Source organism: Nerophis ophidion, linkage group LG22 (genome assembly GCF_033978795.1).
Source record: "Nerophis ophidion isolate RoL-2023_Sa linkage group LG22, RoL_Noph_v1.0, whole genome shotgun sequence".
Classification (NCBI taxonomy): Eukaryota; Metazoa; Chordata; class Actinopteri; order Syngnathiformes; family Syngnathidae; genus Nerophis; species Nerophis ophidion.
Window position 1 is genome coordinate 42,449,850 of NC_084632.1, and position 15,130 is coordinate 42,464,979.

General features: G+C 42.5%; 2 protein-coding genes across 4 annotated transcripts in view; one reads left to right on the forward strand and one right to left on the reverse strand.

Moving 5' to 3' along the window:
• Positions 1-15,130, forward strand: part of henmt1 (HEN methyltransferase 1) — a 90,348-nt gene that overhangs the window by 47,098 nt on the left and 28,120 nt on the right. The window lies entirely within an intron of this gene.
• fam102bb (family with sequence similarity 102 member Bb) overlaps positions 1-15,130 on the reverse strand; it is a 72,617-nt gene that overhangs the window by 18,582 nt on the left and 38,905 nt on the right. For both annotated transcript variants that reach the window (XM_061883889.1, XM_061883888.1), the window contains one exon: positions 3,771-3,869. In XM_061883889.1, the coding sequence (XP_061739873.1) occupies positions 3,771-3,869 (99 nt within the window). The remainder of the gene's footprint in view (positions 1-3,770; positions 3,870-15,130) is intronic.

Genomic DNA, 15,130 nt, shown 5'->3' on the forward strand with positions numbered 1-15,130 from the left:
CTGCTTTTTGCAGATGATGTGGTCCTGATGGCTTCATCTGACCGGGATCTTCAGCTCTCACTGGATCGGTTCGCAGCCGAGTGTGAAGCGACCGGAATGAGAATCAGCACCCCCAAGTCCAAGTCCATGGTTTTCGCCCGGAAAAGGGTGGAATGCCATCTCCGGGTTGGGGAGGAGACCCTGCCCCAAGTGGAGGAGTTCAAGTACCTAGGAGTCTTGTTCACGAGTGAGGGAAGAGTGGATCATGAGATCGACAGGCGGATCGGTGCGGCGTCTTCAGTAATGCAGACTGATCGATCCGTTGTGGTGAAGAAGGAGCTGAGCCGGAAGGCAAAGCTCTCAATTTACCGGTCGATCTACGTTCCCATCCTCACCTATGGTCATGAGCTTTGGGTCATGACCGAAAGGATAAGATCACGGGTACAAAATGAGTTTCCTCTCCCTTAGAGATAGGGTGAGAAGCTCTGCCATCCGGGAGGAACTCAAAGTAAAGCCGCTGCTCCTCCACATGGAGAGGAGCCAGATGAGGTGGTTCGGGCATCTGGTCAGGATGCCACCCGAACGCCTCCCTAGAGGTAGGAGGCCACGGGGAAGACCCAGGACACGTTGGGAAGACTATGTCTCCCGGCTGACCTGGGAACGCCTCTGGATTCCCCGGGAAGAGCTAGACGAAGTGGCTGGGGAGAGGAAAGTCTGGGCTTCCCTGCTTAGGCTGCTGCCCCCGCGACCCGACCTCGGATGAGCGGAAGAAGATGGATGGATGGATGACCTTAGGGTTCTTCGTCTGGACACTTTGTCACTTTAAAAAAAATGTGCAAATATAAACGTAAATAGTTGAGTGCCTATCTTCATTAGTCTTTTGGCAACAGTATCCAAAATGGACATATGCATAATCAGGAATGGAATTTATTTTCATTTGGAACGTAGGATCCTTTGTTCCATTCTGTGATTTGGCAAATGACACCTTCATGCTGATCTAATTTGAAGTCCTAGACATTTCTGGGCATCAGTTACAACATTGTGAGTTGCACACACATGCAATGATCCATCAAGAGTCAAATGCGGCAGGAAAAACAGTTCCAAGGTTTGAAATTAGAAGGCTGATATTGCCAGTGATTCACTCTCTGCTTCCTCTCTTCTTTTATTACTCTCTCTCTCCTTATGCGCCTACGACTGAAACCTGATCCTCACCTTGGAAGAAAACTGTTCATTCTAATTTCAAAAGATCAAGTTATAGTATTGTTTTTCAACCTTTTTTGAGCCAAGGCACATTTTTTTGCGTTGGCAAAATGCGGAGACACACCACCAGCTGAGATCATTGAAAAAAACGAAACTCAAAAAGTGGCTGTCGCAATTGTTGGATATGACTTTAAAGCAGGGGTCTCAAACTCAATTTACCTGGATGTAGAAACTGAGTGAGGCTGGGCCGCGAGAAAAGATTTCTTATAAAATCTAACAAGGACTTCACCTTCTTTGAATGGTTTTCCCGCCCTAGCAACATACTTGCCCACTCTCGCGATCTTTCCGGGAAACACCCGAATACCAGTGACCTTCCCGATTAACTCCCGGGGCGATCAATCTCCCAGTTCTCACCCGGACAATAATATTAAGGGCGTGTCATGATGGCACTGCCTTTAGCGCCCTCTACAACCTGCCGACTCGTTTGCTTCACCACCGGCCCAGTCACATATTGCTTGAGGCTTCTGCAGACCCACGGAAGTGACTGCAAGACATACTTGGTCAACAGCCATACAGGTCACACTGAAGGTGGCCGTACAAACAACTTTAACAGCTACAAATATTCGCCTCGCTGGGAAGCCACACCAAACAAGATCGACAAACACATTTTGGGAGAACATCCGCACCTTAACACAACACAAACACAACAGAACAAATACCCAGAATCCAATGCAGCCCTGACTCTTCCGGGCTACAATATACACCCCTGTCCCCTATTGTGGGGCGGCATGGCGTAGTGGGTAGAGCGGCCGTTCCAGAAACCTGAGGGTTGCAGGTTCGCTTCCCACCTATTAACATCCAAATCGCTGCCGTTGTGTCCTTGGGCAGGACACTTCACCCTTTGCCCCCGGTGCCGCTCACACTGATGAATGAATGATAGGTGGTGGTCGGAGGGGCCGTAGGTGCAAACTGGCAGCCCCGCTTCCGTCAGTCTACCCCAGGGCAGCTGTGGCTACAGATGTAGCTTACCACCACCAGGTGTGAATGAATGATGGGTTCCCACTTCTCTGTGAGCGCTTTGAGTATCTAAAAATAGAAAAGCGCGATATAAATCTAATCCATTATTATTATTATTGTAGCCCAGAAGAGTTAGGGCCGCATTGGAATCTGGGTACGTGTTCTGTTGTGTTTATTTTGTTACGATGCCGATGTTCTCTTATAATGTGTTTGTCAATATTGTTTGGTGTGGCTTCTCAGTGATGCGCATATTTGTAACGGTGTTAAAGTTGTTTGTACGGCCACCCTCAGTGTGACCTGTATGGCTGTTGACCATATGGCTGCCAACCCAAAACAAGATTGACAAACACATTTTAGGAGAACATCCTTTTTTTGCGCAATTTTTGAATAAAACACAGCAAAAACGGCTCCCAGGAAGAAAATACAAACAAAATTGCTTGTAACTTCCAGTAGGAATGCCGGAAAGACATGAAACAAAAACTTCTATGTAGGTCTCACTTAGACCTAGATTTAGATAATTGACATCCTTCGGCAAAAATCAACAGGAAGTTAAAAATGACCCGTTCAAAATAAAAGTTTTGTAAACACCTGTCATCTTTTTTCAAAAGTTATCTCCTCTGAGCGCGTTTGTCGTTTCGGCTTCAAACTTGCACAGGAGAGAGATTGAACCCTTCTGATTAAAAGTATAGAACAGAGTTTTGATTACTGCTCCGGTTTTGATTTTACGCGCCTTCAAAAACCCCTGCGCAAAGTTACCTAAAAAATGTCATTTTTGCCTCTTTGAGCTGTAATTTGACCCCTTTAAAATGCTTCAAAGTGCAAGTTAAAGTTCTACTCTACATAGCGAAAGCTATTTGTCAACAACATCCAGAAATGCCGATTTGTAATTTGACCTCCTTACCATGCTTTAAAACTCACCAAATTTTACACACACATGAGGACTGGCGAAAATTGCCATCTAATAAAAAACCAAACCCTAAAAATAAAAATTGCGCTCTAGCGCCCCCTAGGAAAAAACCCAGACAAAACTGCATGTAACTTCTGTTAGAAATGTCGTAGAGACATGAAATAAAGACCTCTATGTTGGTCTGACTTAGACCAGGGCTTGAGTAGCGGTGGCAGCAGCCAAAGGCGGACCCGACCAACGCTGCTTGCAGCTTTAATTTTTAGTTTGGTTCTGCATAGCTTTGCCTAAGCTTCAATGCCTTTTCTTAGGGGCACTAACCTTCTGTTTAATTTTGGTTTGAGCATTAGACACCTTTTTACCTGCACGCTGCCTCCCGCTGTTTCCGACATCTACAAAGCAATTAGCTACCGGCTGCCACCTACTGATATGGAAGAGTATTACACGGTTACTCTGCCGAGCTCTAGACAGCACCGACACTAGACAAAAACACATCATTTGCAGACTATAAGTACTGGTTTGCAAAAAATATTTTGTACCCAAAAAGGTGAAATGACATCATCTCCCACGACACACCAGACTTGTTGAAAAACACAGAGTTACAGTATTGTGTCCTCCGTCTGAATTAAGATGATTAGATAACGTTGGCGTCACAACAGAACGACATTACCTGAGAGTTTGGACTGTTGGCTGGCGTAGCTGGACGTCCGCGAGTGGCCGCAGCCGCCGAGCTCGTCGGACACCACAGGACACTTGACTTCTCGACTCTCTGTTGTCATTTTAGAAAAAGGAAGACAAATCCGACATGTGAGATCCTGTTAAGTCTGTGTGTGTGTGTGCGTGTGTGTGTGTGTGTGTGTGTGTGTTTGGTGCAACATCACAGCACCCTGATCAACGTTCCCTCTTAGGCAGTGGTTCTCAATTGGGGGTACACGTACCCCTGGGGGTACTTGTAGGTATGCCAAGGGGTACGTGAGATTCTTAAAAAATATTCTTAAAAATAGAAACAATTCGAAAATCCTTAATCAATATATTTATTAAATAATAATTCAACAGAATATGATTGTTAGTTCATAAACTGTGAAAAGAAATACAACAGTGTAATATTCAGTGATGACAGCTAGATTTTTTTGTGGACATGTTCCATAAATATTGATGTTAAAGGGGAACATTATCAGCAGACCTATGTAAGCGTCAATATATACCTTGATGTTGCAGAAAAAAGACCATCTGTTTTTTTAACCGATTTCCGAACTCTAAATGGGTGAATTTTGGCGAATTAAACGCCTTTCTGTTTATCGAGCTGGAGGCGATGACGTCAGAATGTGACGTCGCCGAGGTAACACACCCACCATTTTCATTTTCAACACATTACAAACACCGGGTCTCAGCTCTGTTATTTTCCATTTTTTTTTTGACTATTTTTTGGAACCTTGGAGACATCATGCCTCGACGGTGTGTTGTCGGAGGGTGTAACAACACTTACAGGGAGGGATTCAAGTTGCACCACTGGCCCCAAGATGCCAAAGTGTCTGCCACCAGACCCCCATTGAATGTGCCAGAGTGTCTCCACATTTGACCGGCGATGCTAAGACAGACATGGCACAGAGATGTATGGATAACCTGCAGATGCATTTGCAACGATAGTCAACCAAATCACAAAGGTGAGTTTTGTTGATGTTGACTGCCAGCTAATCGATGCTAACATGCTACGCTAATCGATGCTAACATGCTATTTACCGGCGGTGCTAAAGCAGACATGGCACAGAGATGTATGGATAACCTGCAGATGCATTTGCAACGATATTACGTTTCCTTCCACCCACATTTAATGCGAAACAAACACTTACCAATCGACGGATTTAAGTTGCTCCAGTGTCAAAAGATGCGAAAGTCCTGATCGTTTGGTCCGCACATTTTACCGGCGATGCTAACGCAGCTATTCGGCCATGCTATGGCTATGAATAGCGTCAATTCGCTCAATAGCTTCAGTTTCTTCTTCAATATTTTCATATTCCAACCATCTGTTTCAATACATGCGTAATCTGTTGAATCGCTTAAGTCGCTGAAATCCGAGTTTGAATCCGAGCTAATGTCGCTATATCTTGCTGTGGTATTCCCATTGTTTGTGTACATTGGCAGCACTGTGTGACGTCACAGGGAAATAGATAGTGGCATTGCAAATAGCGAAAATAAGGCACATTAAAGCTTTATTTAGGGATATTCCGAGACCGGTAAAATTTTGAAAAAAACTTCCAAAAATACAACAAGCCACTGGGAACTGATTTTTATTGTTTCTAACCCTTTTGAAATTGTGATAATCCATCCATCCATTTTCTACCGCTTATTCCCTTTCGGGGTCACGGGGGGCGCTGGCGCCTATCTCAGCTACAATTGGGCGGAAGGCAGGGTACACCCTGGACAAGTCGCCACCTCATCGCAGGGCCAACACAGATAGACAGACAACATTCACACTCACATTCACACACTAGGGACCATTTAGTGTTGCCAATCAACCTATCCCCAGGTGCATGTCTTTGGAGGTGGGAGGAAGCCGGAGTACCCGGAGGGAACCCACGCATTCACGGGGAGAACATGCAAACTCCACACAGAAAGATCCCGAGCCTGGATTTGAACCCAGGACTGCAGGAACTTCGTATTGTGAGGCAGACGCACTAACCCCTCTGCCACCGTGAAGCCAAATTGTGATAATGCTCCCCTTTAAAGATTTCTATTTTTGTGAAGAAATGTTTAGAAGTAAGTTGATGAATCCAGATGGATCTCTATTACAATCCCCAAAGAGGACACTTTAAGTTGATGATTACTTCTATTTGTAGAAATCCGTATTTATAATTGAATCACTTGTTTATTTTTCAACAAGTTTTTAGTTTTTTTTTTTATATCTTTTTTTCCAAATAGTTCAAGAAAGACCACTACAAATGAGCAATATTTTGCACTGTTATACAATTTAATAAAACATAAAATGATGACATAGTGACATATTTTACTTCTTTATCTTTGTTTTTCAACCAAAAATGCTTTGCTCTGATTAGATCAGGGGTCGGAAACCTTTTTGGCTGAGAGAGCCAAGAAGCCAAATATTTTAAAATGTATTTCCCTAAGAGCCATATAATTTTTTTTTTTAACACTGAACACAACTAAACGCGTGCATTTTTTAAGTAAGACCAACATTTCCAGAGTATAAGTCTCTTATTCCTTGTAATAACATTGTTATTCTGAAGCTAACTGTGGAGGGGGCGTGGCCTGTGGGCCTGCAGCAAAGTGGGATGTTGCCAGGACCGGCCTCGAAATCAACGACAGGTGCGTAGATGGCCCACCTGGGCCTTTTTATCCAATCACCTGCCGCTCTGGTATAAGCAGCAGCCAGGAGGAGAGACAGGGTTGGGGCTGGAGCCAGAGCGCGAGTGAGGACGAAAGAGAAAAAGACAATTGCTGGAAAGCAACTGAGAGAAAAATAAAATAAAAGAATATTGGAACCCTAAAATAGGCTCTTGGTGGTCTGAAAAACCCCCAGGAGGACAAGCCTAACACTAACCAATAATAAATAAATTACTTCTTACCATTAACGCAACTTCTTGAACATAAAAATGCATGAGAATGTTTTATATTTTGAACGTTGTTTTTAACACTATGATTACAAGTGGAATTATTCATTACTTATCGTGTTAAGCAACGTCAGCTCAGATTTATCCAAGAGCCAGATGCAGTCATCAAAAGAGCCACATCTGGCTCTAGAGCCATAGGTTCCCTACCCCTGGATTAGGGGGTACTTGAATAAAAAAAATGTTCACAGGGTGTACATCACTGAAAAAAGGTTGAGAACCACTGCTCTAAGGTACGCGCCTGTGCAATTGGACACTGCTCAGGCGTCCTCTGCGCACGGCAAATGTAGGCCGTGCACAAAATCGAATGAAAAGATAAGTGCATAACAGTGTGCACGTCTGCCGTCGCTCACATGTGCGCCACTGAATGCTTAAAAGGTTTTGGTGTTTGCTCACACATGAAAAATTGGAGGGAAAATTGACTGTAATGGATATACCGTATTTCCTTGAATTGCCGCCAGGGCGCTAATTATATTATATTATATATATTACACCCCCCCCCCCCTGTTTACCTGTATATCACCTTTTTTGTAAGGGGCGCTCCCTGTAATGTTTGCTTGATCTTGAATGGGATTGTGCTGACAATTGTAATTTTCCTGACGGAATAAATAAAGTGCTATCTAATCTAATTAATTTAAAACCTCTTCTCACTCCTGCGCTTACCAAAGGCATGCGGTAAAAGTAAGCATGCGCTATTTATTTTAAAACCTCTTCTCACTCCGGCACTTACCAAAGGCATGCGGTAAAAGTAAGCATGCGCTATTTATTTTAAAACCTCTTCTCACTCCGGCACTTACCAAAGGTATGCAGTAAAAATTTGAGTGTGATGTAAGCTTGGAACTTAAATCCTACTGAATAGCTCTTAATCTTCTTCCCTTCATGTGATTTCAAATTACCTCAAAATCAGCCTCCTTTATTTTGAAAATGATGAGAGGGGAAGTGTCACGAGTTTGACCAGGCGGTAATACTAAGCATGCGCTAATTATGTTGGGATGCGGGTTTGACCCGGCAGTAATTCAAGGCAGGCGCATACTATATGCCCCGCGGCAATTCAAGGAAATACGGTATTCCTTAACTTCAGGGCTATTCAGGTAGCAGCCTGGAGGCCAGAATCCAAGCCAGGAATGACCGCGTAGCAGCCCCCAGATTTACTTCAAAACTTGGGAGACAAACATTTTTGCAGCAAATTCCTGAAAACTCTGGAGTGCTCATGTTTATGGAGGAACTTGGACCACTGTCAACACATTTTGGCAAACACACAGCACTGAGGTCCAAACTTCTGATTTACATAACAGTTGTTCTCCAATAAGTTGTCTGATTTTTGGCAGTTAAATTTTTTTCTGTATTGTGATTTATGTAACTTAGGTGTTGTTGTACTTTGTTTACTTGAAATGCAGTCTGCAGTCATTTGTTTAGCTTCTTCAATTATACTAGTAGTGTTGGTGATGTATGGCTTAGATACAGCGTCCCGGCCATGGAAACCCATTCCATGAAGGTCTCTGCGTACTGTACGTGGGCTAATTGTAATGTCACATGAAGTTTGGAGCTCTGTAGCAAATTATTGTGCAGAAAGTTTTTGCACTTGGTGACTGAGTTGCTGTTGTTCCCAAAGCTTCACTTTTCTTATAATAAAGTTGACTTTGGAATATTTAGAAGCGAGGAAATTTCACAACTGGATTTGTTGCACTGAGAGCGACCCATTCTTTCACAAATGTTTATAAAAACAGTCTCAATGCCTAAGTGCTTGATTTTATAGACCGGGACAAGTGTTTAGGACAACTGATTCTGATAATTTGGATGGGTGGTGTTAGGATAATTATGTGTAAGCTATCACGCGACTTTAGTATGCTTAAAGTCTGTTGCTATAGTTATTAGCTATTATGCTCAAGCTGTACTTTTGTCTATCTGTGCAAGGACAAAACTTATTGTCTGAGGGGTGGCCTCAGCCGCAGATGTTATCTTTGTTCTAGCCCGCTAACAGCCAAGGACTTCAAGTACCTCAACGTAGATAAGACGACAGCACGCAAACAAGAGACAAGGTCAAATCACAAGGCTCCCAGCACATTCCGTCACGTATTGTGCGTACTGGAGCTTCTTTGCATGATATAGGTGACCACTTCTTTTAGAGGCGGCCTCAGTGATTTTGACGAGGGAACTCCTGAATAAATAGAGGGATGGGGGAGCTGTACTTTAGAGCGTAGGGCCAGACTGTGACTAAGTGTGCAGCTCCATGCGTTCTCCTCATGGGCTAAATTGAACTCTGTTTCTGCATGATTCCTTGCTTCTTGTCTGTTTAATAGATGTCATCAGTGTTTGAACCTGACAGTGGCCAAATACTTTTGGCTATATAGTGTACATGTTCCGAGCTAACAAAAAAGCTCACAAGGCATCTTCTGTGTGATGATATCAAATAGAAAAGAGTGCAATGTGGGGGGTCGCATTTTCACGCGGGATCGTTCCTCCAAAGCAACACGGACACTACGGACGAAAAAGTCAAGGTAGCATCTGATTTTATAAGTGAAGCGAATCGTGAAGTGAATTATATTTATATAGCGCTTTTCTCTAGTGACTCAAAGTGCTTTACATAGTGAAACCCAATATCTAAGTTACATTTAAACCAGTGTGGGTGGCACTGGGAGCAGGTGGGTCAAGTGTCTTGCCCAAGGACACAACGGCAGTGACTAGGATGGTGGAAGCGGGAATCGAACCTGGAACCCTCAAGTTGCTGGCACAGCCACTCTACCAACCGAGCTAAATAATACACTGTACTAAACACACAGAAACAAACAAAAGAAAAAGTGTGCCGAACGCAAGTTGCATACCGCAAACAAGGAAGCCAGGACGAGTGATCAAAAAGGCAGGCTTAAATAGTGTCTCATGATTAGACACAGCTGTGTCTTAAACAGAGGCAGGTGCAAATCATAAGTAACCATAGTGACAAAACAAACAAGGAAGTGCAACCAGGAACTAAAGAAGTCCAAAACTGACAGAACATAACTAAACTAAACATGATCCGGACCACGGATCATGACAAAGAGGCATTACATTTTTATTTAAATTGTATTTAATATGCCATTGATTTCCAAAGACATGCACCTGGGGATAGGCCCCTCCCACCTCCAAAGACATGCACCTGGGGATAGGCCCCTCCCACCTCCAAAGACATGCACCTGGGGATAGGCCCCTCCCACCTCCAAAGACATGCACCTGGGGATAGGTTGATTGGCAACACTAAATTGGTCCTAGTGTGTGAGTGTGGTCTGTCTATCTGTGTTGGCCCTGCGATGAGGTGGCGACTTGTCCAGGGTGTACCCAGCCTTCCGCCCGATTGTAGCTGAGATAGGCGCCAGCGCCCCCCGCGACCCCGAAAGGGAATAAGCGGTAGGAAATGGATGGATGGATGCCATTGATATTTGTTTTATTATTATTATTCACGGTGGCAGAGGGGTTAGTGCGTCTGCCTCACAATACGTAGGTCCTGCAGTCCTGGGTTCAAATCCAGGCTCGGGATCTTTCTGTGTGGAGTTTGCATGTTCTCCCCGTGACTGCGTGGGTTCCCTCCGGGTACTCCGGCTTCCTCCCACCTCCAAAGACATGCACCTGGGGATAGGTTGATTGGCAACACTAAATTGGCCCTAGTGTGTGAATGTTGTCTGTCTATCTGTGTTGGCCCTGCGATGAGGTGGCGACTTGTCCAGGGTGTACCCTGCCTTCCGCCCAATTGTAGCTGAGATAGGCGCCAGCGCCCCCCGCCACCCCGAAAGGGAATAAGCGGTAGAAAATGGATGGATGGATGCCATTGATATTTGTTTTATTATTATTATTATTATTATTATTATTATTTGAAAATACATTTTGCATGTCACCATAAAGTTATATAAGCCTTGCTTGTTCAATATTCAATGCAAAACTTGTTTGGTTCCCTATTAAAAGGTTCATTTGTTCAACCTTTGTTCAGTTTGACATTTTGGGTCCACTCTGTACTTGAGTTTGACACCCCTGGTCTACACAGACTGAGATATCACATCTTCACTATCAATCAATCAATCAATGTTTACTTATATAGCCCTAAATCACTAGTGTCTCAAAGGGCTGCACAAACCACTACGACATCCTCGGTAGGCCCACATAAGGGCAAGGAAAACTCACACCCAGTGGGACGTCGGTGACAATGATGACTATGAGAACATGATACTGTGAAAGATCAATCCATAATGGATCCAACACAGCAGCGAGAGTCCCGTTCACAGCGGAGCCAGCAGGAAACCATCCCAAGCGGAGGCTGATCAGCAGCGCAGAGATGTTCCCAGCCGATACACAGGCAAGCAGTACATGGCCACCGGATCGGACCGGACCCCCTCCACAAAGGAGAGTGGGACATAGAAGAAAAAGAAAAGAAACGGCAGATCAACTGGTCTAAAAAGGGAGTCTATTTAAAGGCTAGAGTATACAAATGAGTTTTAAGGTGAGACTTAAATGCTTCTACTGAGGTGGCATCTCGAACTGTTACCGGGAGGGCATTCCAGAGTACTGGAGCCCGAAATGAAAAAGCTCTATAGCCCGCAGACTTTTTTTGGGCTTTGGGAATCACTAATAAGCCGGAGTCCTTTGAACGCAGATTTCTTGCCGGGACATATGGTACAATACAATCGGCAAGATAGGATGGAGCTAGACCGTGTAGTATTTTATACGTAAGTAGTAAAACCTTAAAGTCACATCTTAAGTGCACAGGAAGCCAGTGCAGGTGAGCCAGTACAGAGTGGACCAAATATGTCCGGTTTCTTCTCAATAAATGCTCAAAGCTGACAATCCCATTCTGCCAAAACAAGGCCCAAACGTGTTTAGCACATAGAAAATGATGGGTAAAGAGCATTATGTACAACACGTCCTATTTTTAGCCACGTAAGAGGCTACAGTGTCAGAGCATAGTGTTGCTAATCCAAAGAAGAGTTTGTTTCAATTCTACATAAAAGAGCTGCGTGACATTCAGAATGCACTAACTCAATGAGTATTTCCTTTATTTGAGATACAGTTGCATGTTTGTACAATATATGCCGCTACTTGTTCTCCTTCATCCAGGTCATTGATTCTTAGGACACTGAATCAATCGCAACTGGACTGTTGGGATTGTCTTAGACGACGTACAGTATTGACCTCTTATCAGAGCATGCTTCATCAGTTCATGCTCACAGACTACATACAACAGTGCTAGTCTACATGTTGGTCCTGATGGGTCCTGGTTAGCACTTTGCATGGCAGCTCCCCCCATGTGTGTGTGAATGTGGAAGTAGTGTCAAAGCGCTTTGGGTTCCTTAAAACGAGGTAGAAAGGTGCTATACAAGTACAACCGTTTAACATTTACAGTCATTGGTCAAAAGTTTGCATACACTTGTAAGGCTGTCTTGAGTTTCTACAACTCTTATGTTTTAGTGATAGAGTGATTGGAGCACATACTTGTCGCTCACAAAAACATTAACTACATCTTTCATACTGACAGCCATCAGACTGTATGATGCAATTGACTTTTGACTTTAAATGTATAACATATTTGTTATTCACATGTGAATAATGCTGTATAATAGACTGTTTATTTACATGTGAATAATGCTGTAAAATAAACTATTTGTTATTCACATGAAAAAGGCTGTATAATAGACTATTTATTATTCACGTGAATAATGTTGTATTATAGACTGTATTTATATTATTCACATAATATAATAATAACAATGTTGTATAATAGACAGTATTTATATTATTCACATGTGAATAATGCTGTATAATAGACTTTATTTATATTACTCACATGTGAATAATATAATAATAACAATGTTGTTTAATAGACAGTATTTATATTATTCACACGTGAATAATGCTGTATAATAGACCGTGTGTATATTATTCACATGTGAATAAGGCTGTATAATATATTTATTATTTACATGTAAATAAGGCTGTATAATAGACTGTTTATTTACATGTGAATAATGCTGTATAATAGACTGTATTTATGTTATTCACATGTGAATAATGCTGTATAATAGACTGTATTTATATTATTCACATGTGAATAATGCTGTATAATAGACTGTATATATGTTATTCACATGTGAATAATGCTGTATAATAGACTGTATTTATGTTATTCACATGTGAATAATGCTGTATAATAGACTGTATTTATATTATTCACATGTGAATAATGCTGTATAATAGACTGTATATATGTTATTCACATGTGAATAAGGCTGTATAATAGACTTCATTTATTATTTACATGTGAGTAATGCTGTATAATAGACTATATTATTCACAAGTGAATAATATAATAATAACAATGTTGTATTAAAGACTGTATTTATATTATTCACATATAAAAAAAATACTTAAGTGTTTATTGTCTGTTGTGAGCAAACTGTGGTGCTGAATTTTCCCCGGGGATCAATAAAGTACTTTCTTTTTTTTTCTATTCTATTCTATTCTATTCTATTCTATTAATGAAGTTAGGTTCTTTTACAGACTTAATATGAATTACTGAAAATCTGAGCAAATCTGCCAGGTCAAAAGTATACATACAGCAATGGTGATATTGGGTTACATGTTTATAACATTTCTTTAGCCTTTTTATCAGCCTGTGTCATTACAAATAACTCGATGACGTCAGCAACCCCACCCTCTGTTGTCCTTGCTAGTTTTGACCAAAAAATCAAAACCGTATAAATGGAAGTAACATTTGTCTTTTTTTTCCATTAAACCCCCTAAAGGCTTAGTGGCCACATGTGTGGACAGCACCTTTTAGCTCTTATTTCCAAAAGTGCGTACACTACTGAAGTGGGGTCTTATACTGCCATTTGGTGGTGTCAGGAGAGTATAACATACAATGGAATTTGAAAAAAAAAAAGGGTAAAAATAAGAATAAACATGAAGTACACGTTTGTGTACTTATGGACTAAGTACATCATATCACAAGATAATTCTTAGTTTTTATTCTAATTAGGGTCCAATAAGCCCAAATAGCTAAGAGAAATATAAAATGCATGTAAACAAACAGCTTGAGCCTTAAGAGGTTCATTATAAAAAGAACCAGTGAAAATCAAGTTGTCAGAGAAAAATATTGGTATTCTATTTTTGGCTGAAATTGCGTTTCCCAATGAAAAAAGTCACACCAAAAAATGTGCCATATATGAAACAGACGTGATACTACTCGCTCTCAAAACTTCTAAACCAGTGGTTCTCAACCTTTTTTCAGTGATGTACCTCCTGTGAATATTTTTATTTATTCAAGTACCCCCTAATCATTAGAAAAAGCATTTTTGGTTGAAAAAAAGACATCAGTTTCTGATTTATTAAATTGTATAACAGTGCAAAATATTGCTCATTTTTAGTGGTCTTTCTTGAACTATTTGGAAAAAAATATATAAAAATAACTAAAAACCTGTTGAAAAATAAACAAGTGATTCGATTATAAGTACAGATTTCTCCACATAGAAGTAATCATCAACTTAAAGTGTCCTCTTTGGGGATTGTAATAGAGATCCATCTGGATTCATCAACTTCATTCTAAACATCCATCCATCTTCTTCCGCTTATCCGAGGTCGGGTCGCGGGGGCAGCAGCCTAAGCAGGGAAGCCCAGACTTCCCTCTCCCCAGCCACTTCGTCTAGCTCTTCCCGGGGGATCCCGAGGCGTTCCCAGGCCAGCCGGGAGACATAGTCTTCCCAACGTGTCCTGGGTCTTCCCCGTGGCCTCCTACCGGTTGGACGTGCCCTAAACACCTCCCTCGGGAGGCGTTCGGGTGGAATCCTGACCAGATGCCCGAACCACCTCATCTGGCTCCTCTCCATGTGAAGGAGCAGCGGCTTTACTTTGAGTTCCTCCCGGATGGCAGAGCTTCTCACCCTATCTCTAAGGGAGAGACCCAAACTCATTTGGGCCGCTTGTACCCGTGATCTTGTCCTTTCGGTCATGACCCAAAGCTCATGACCATAGGTGAGGATGGGAACGTAGATCGACCGGTAAATTGAGAGCTTTGCCTTCCGGCTCAGCTCCTTCTTCACCACAACGGATCGGTACAACGTCCGCATTACTGAAGACGCCGCACCGATCCGCCTGTCGATCTCACCATCCACTCTTCCCTCACTCGTGAACAAGACTCCTAGGTACTTGAACTCCTCCACTTGGGGCAGGGTCTCCTCCCCAACCCGGAGATGGCACTCCACCCTTTTCCGGGCGAGAACCATGGACTCGGATTTGGAGGTGCTGATTCTCATTCCGGCCGCTTCACACTCGGCTGCGAACCGATCCAGTGATTTCAATTCTAAACATTTCTTCACAAAAACAGAAATATTTAACATCACGGTGGCAGAGGGGTTAGTGCGTCTGCCTCACAATACGAAGTTCCTGCAGT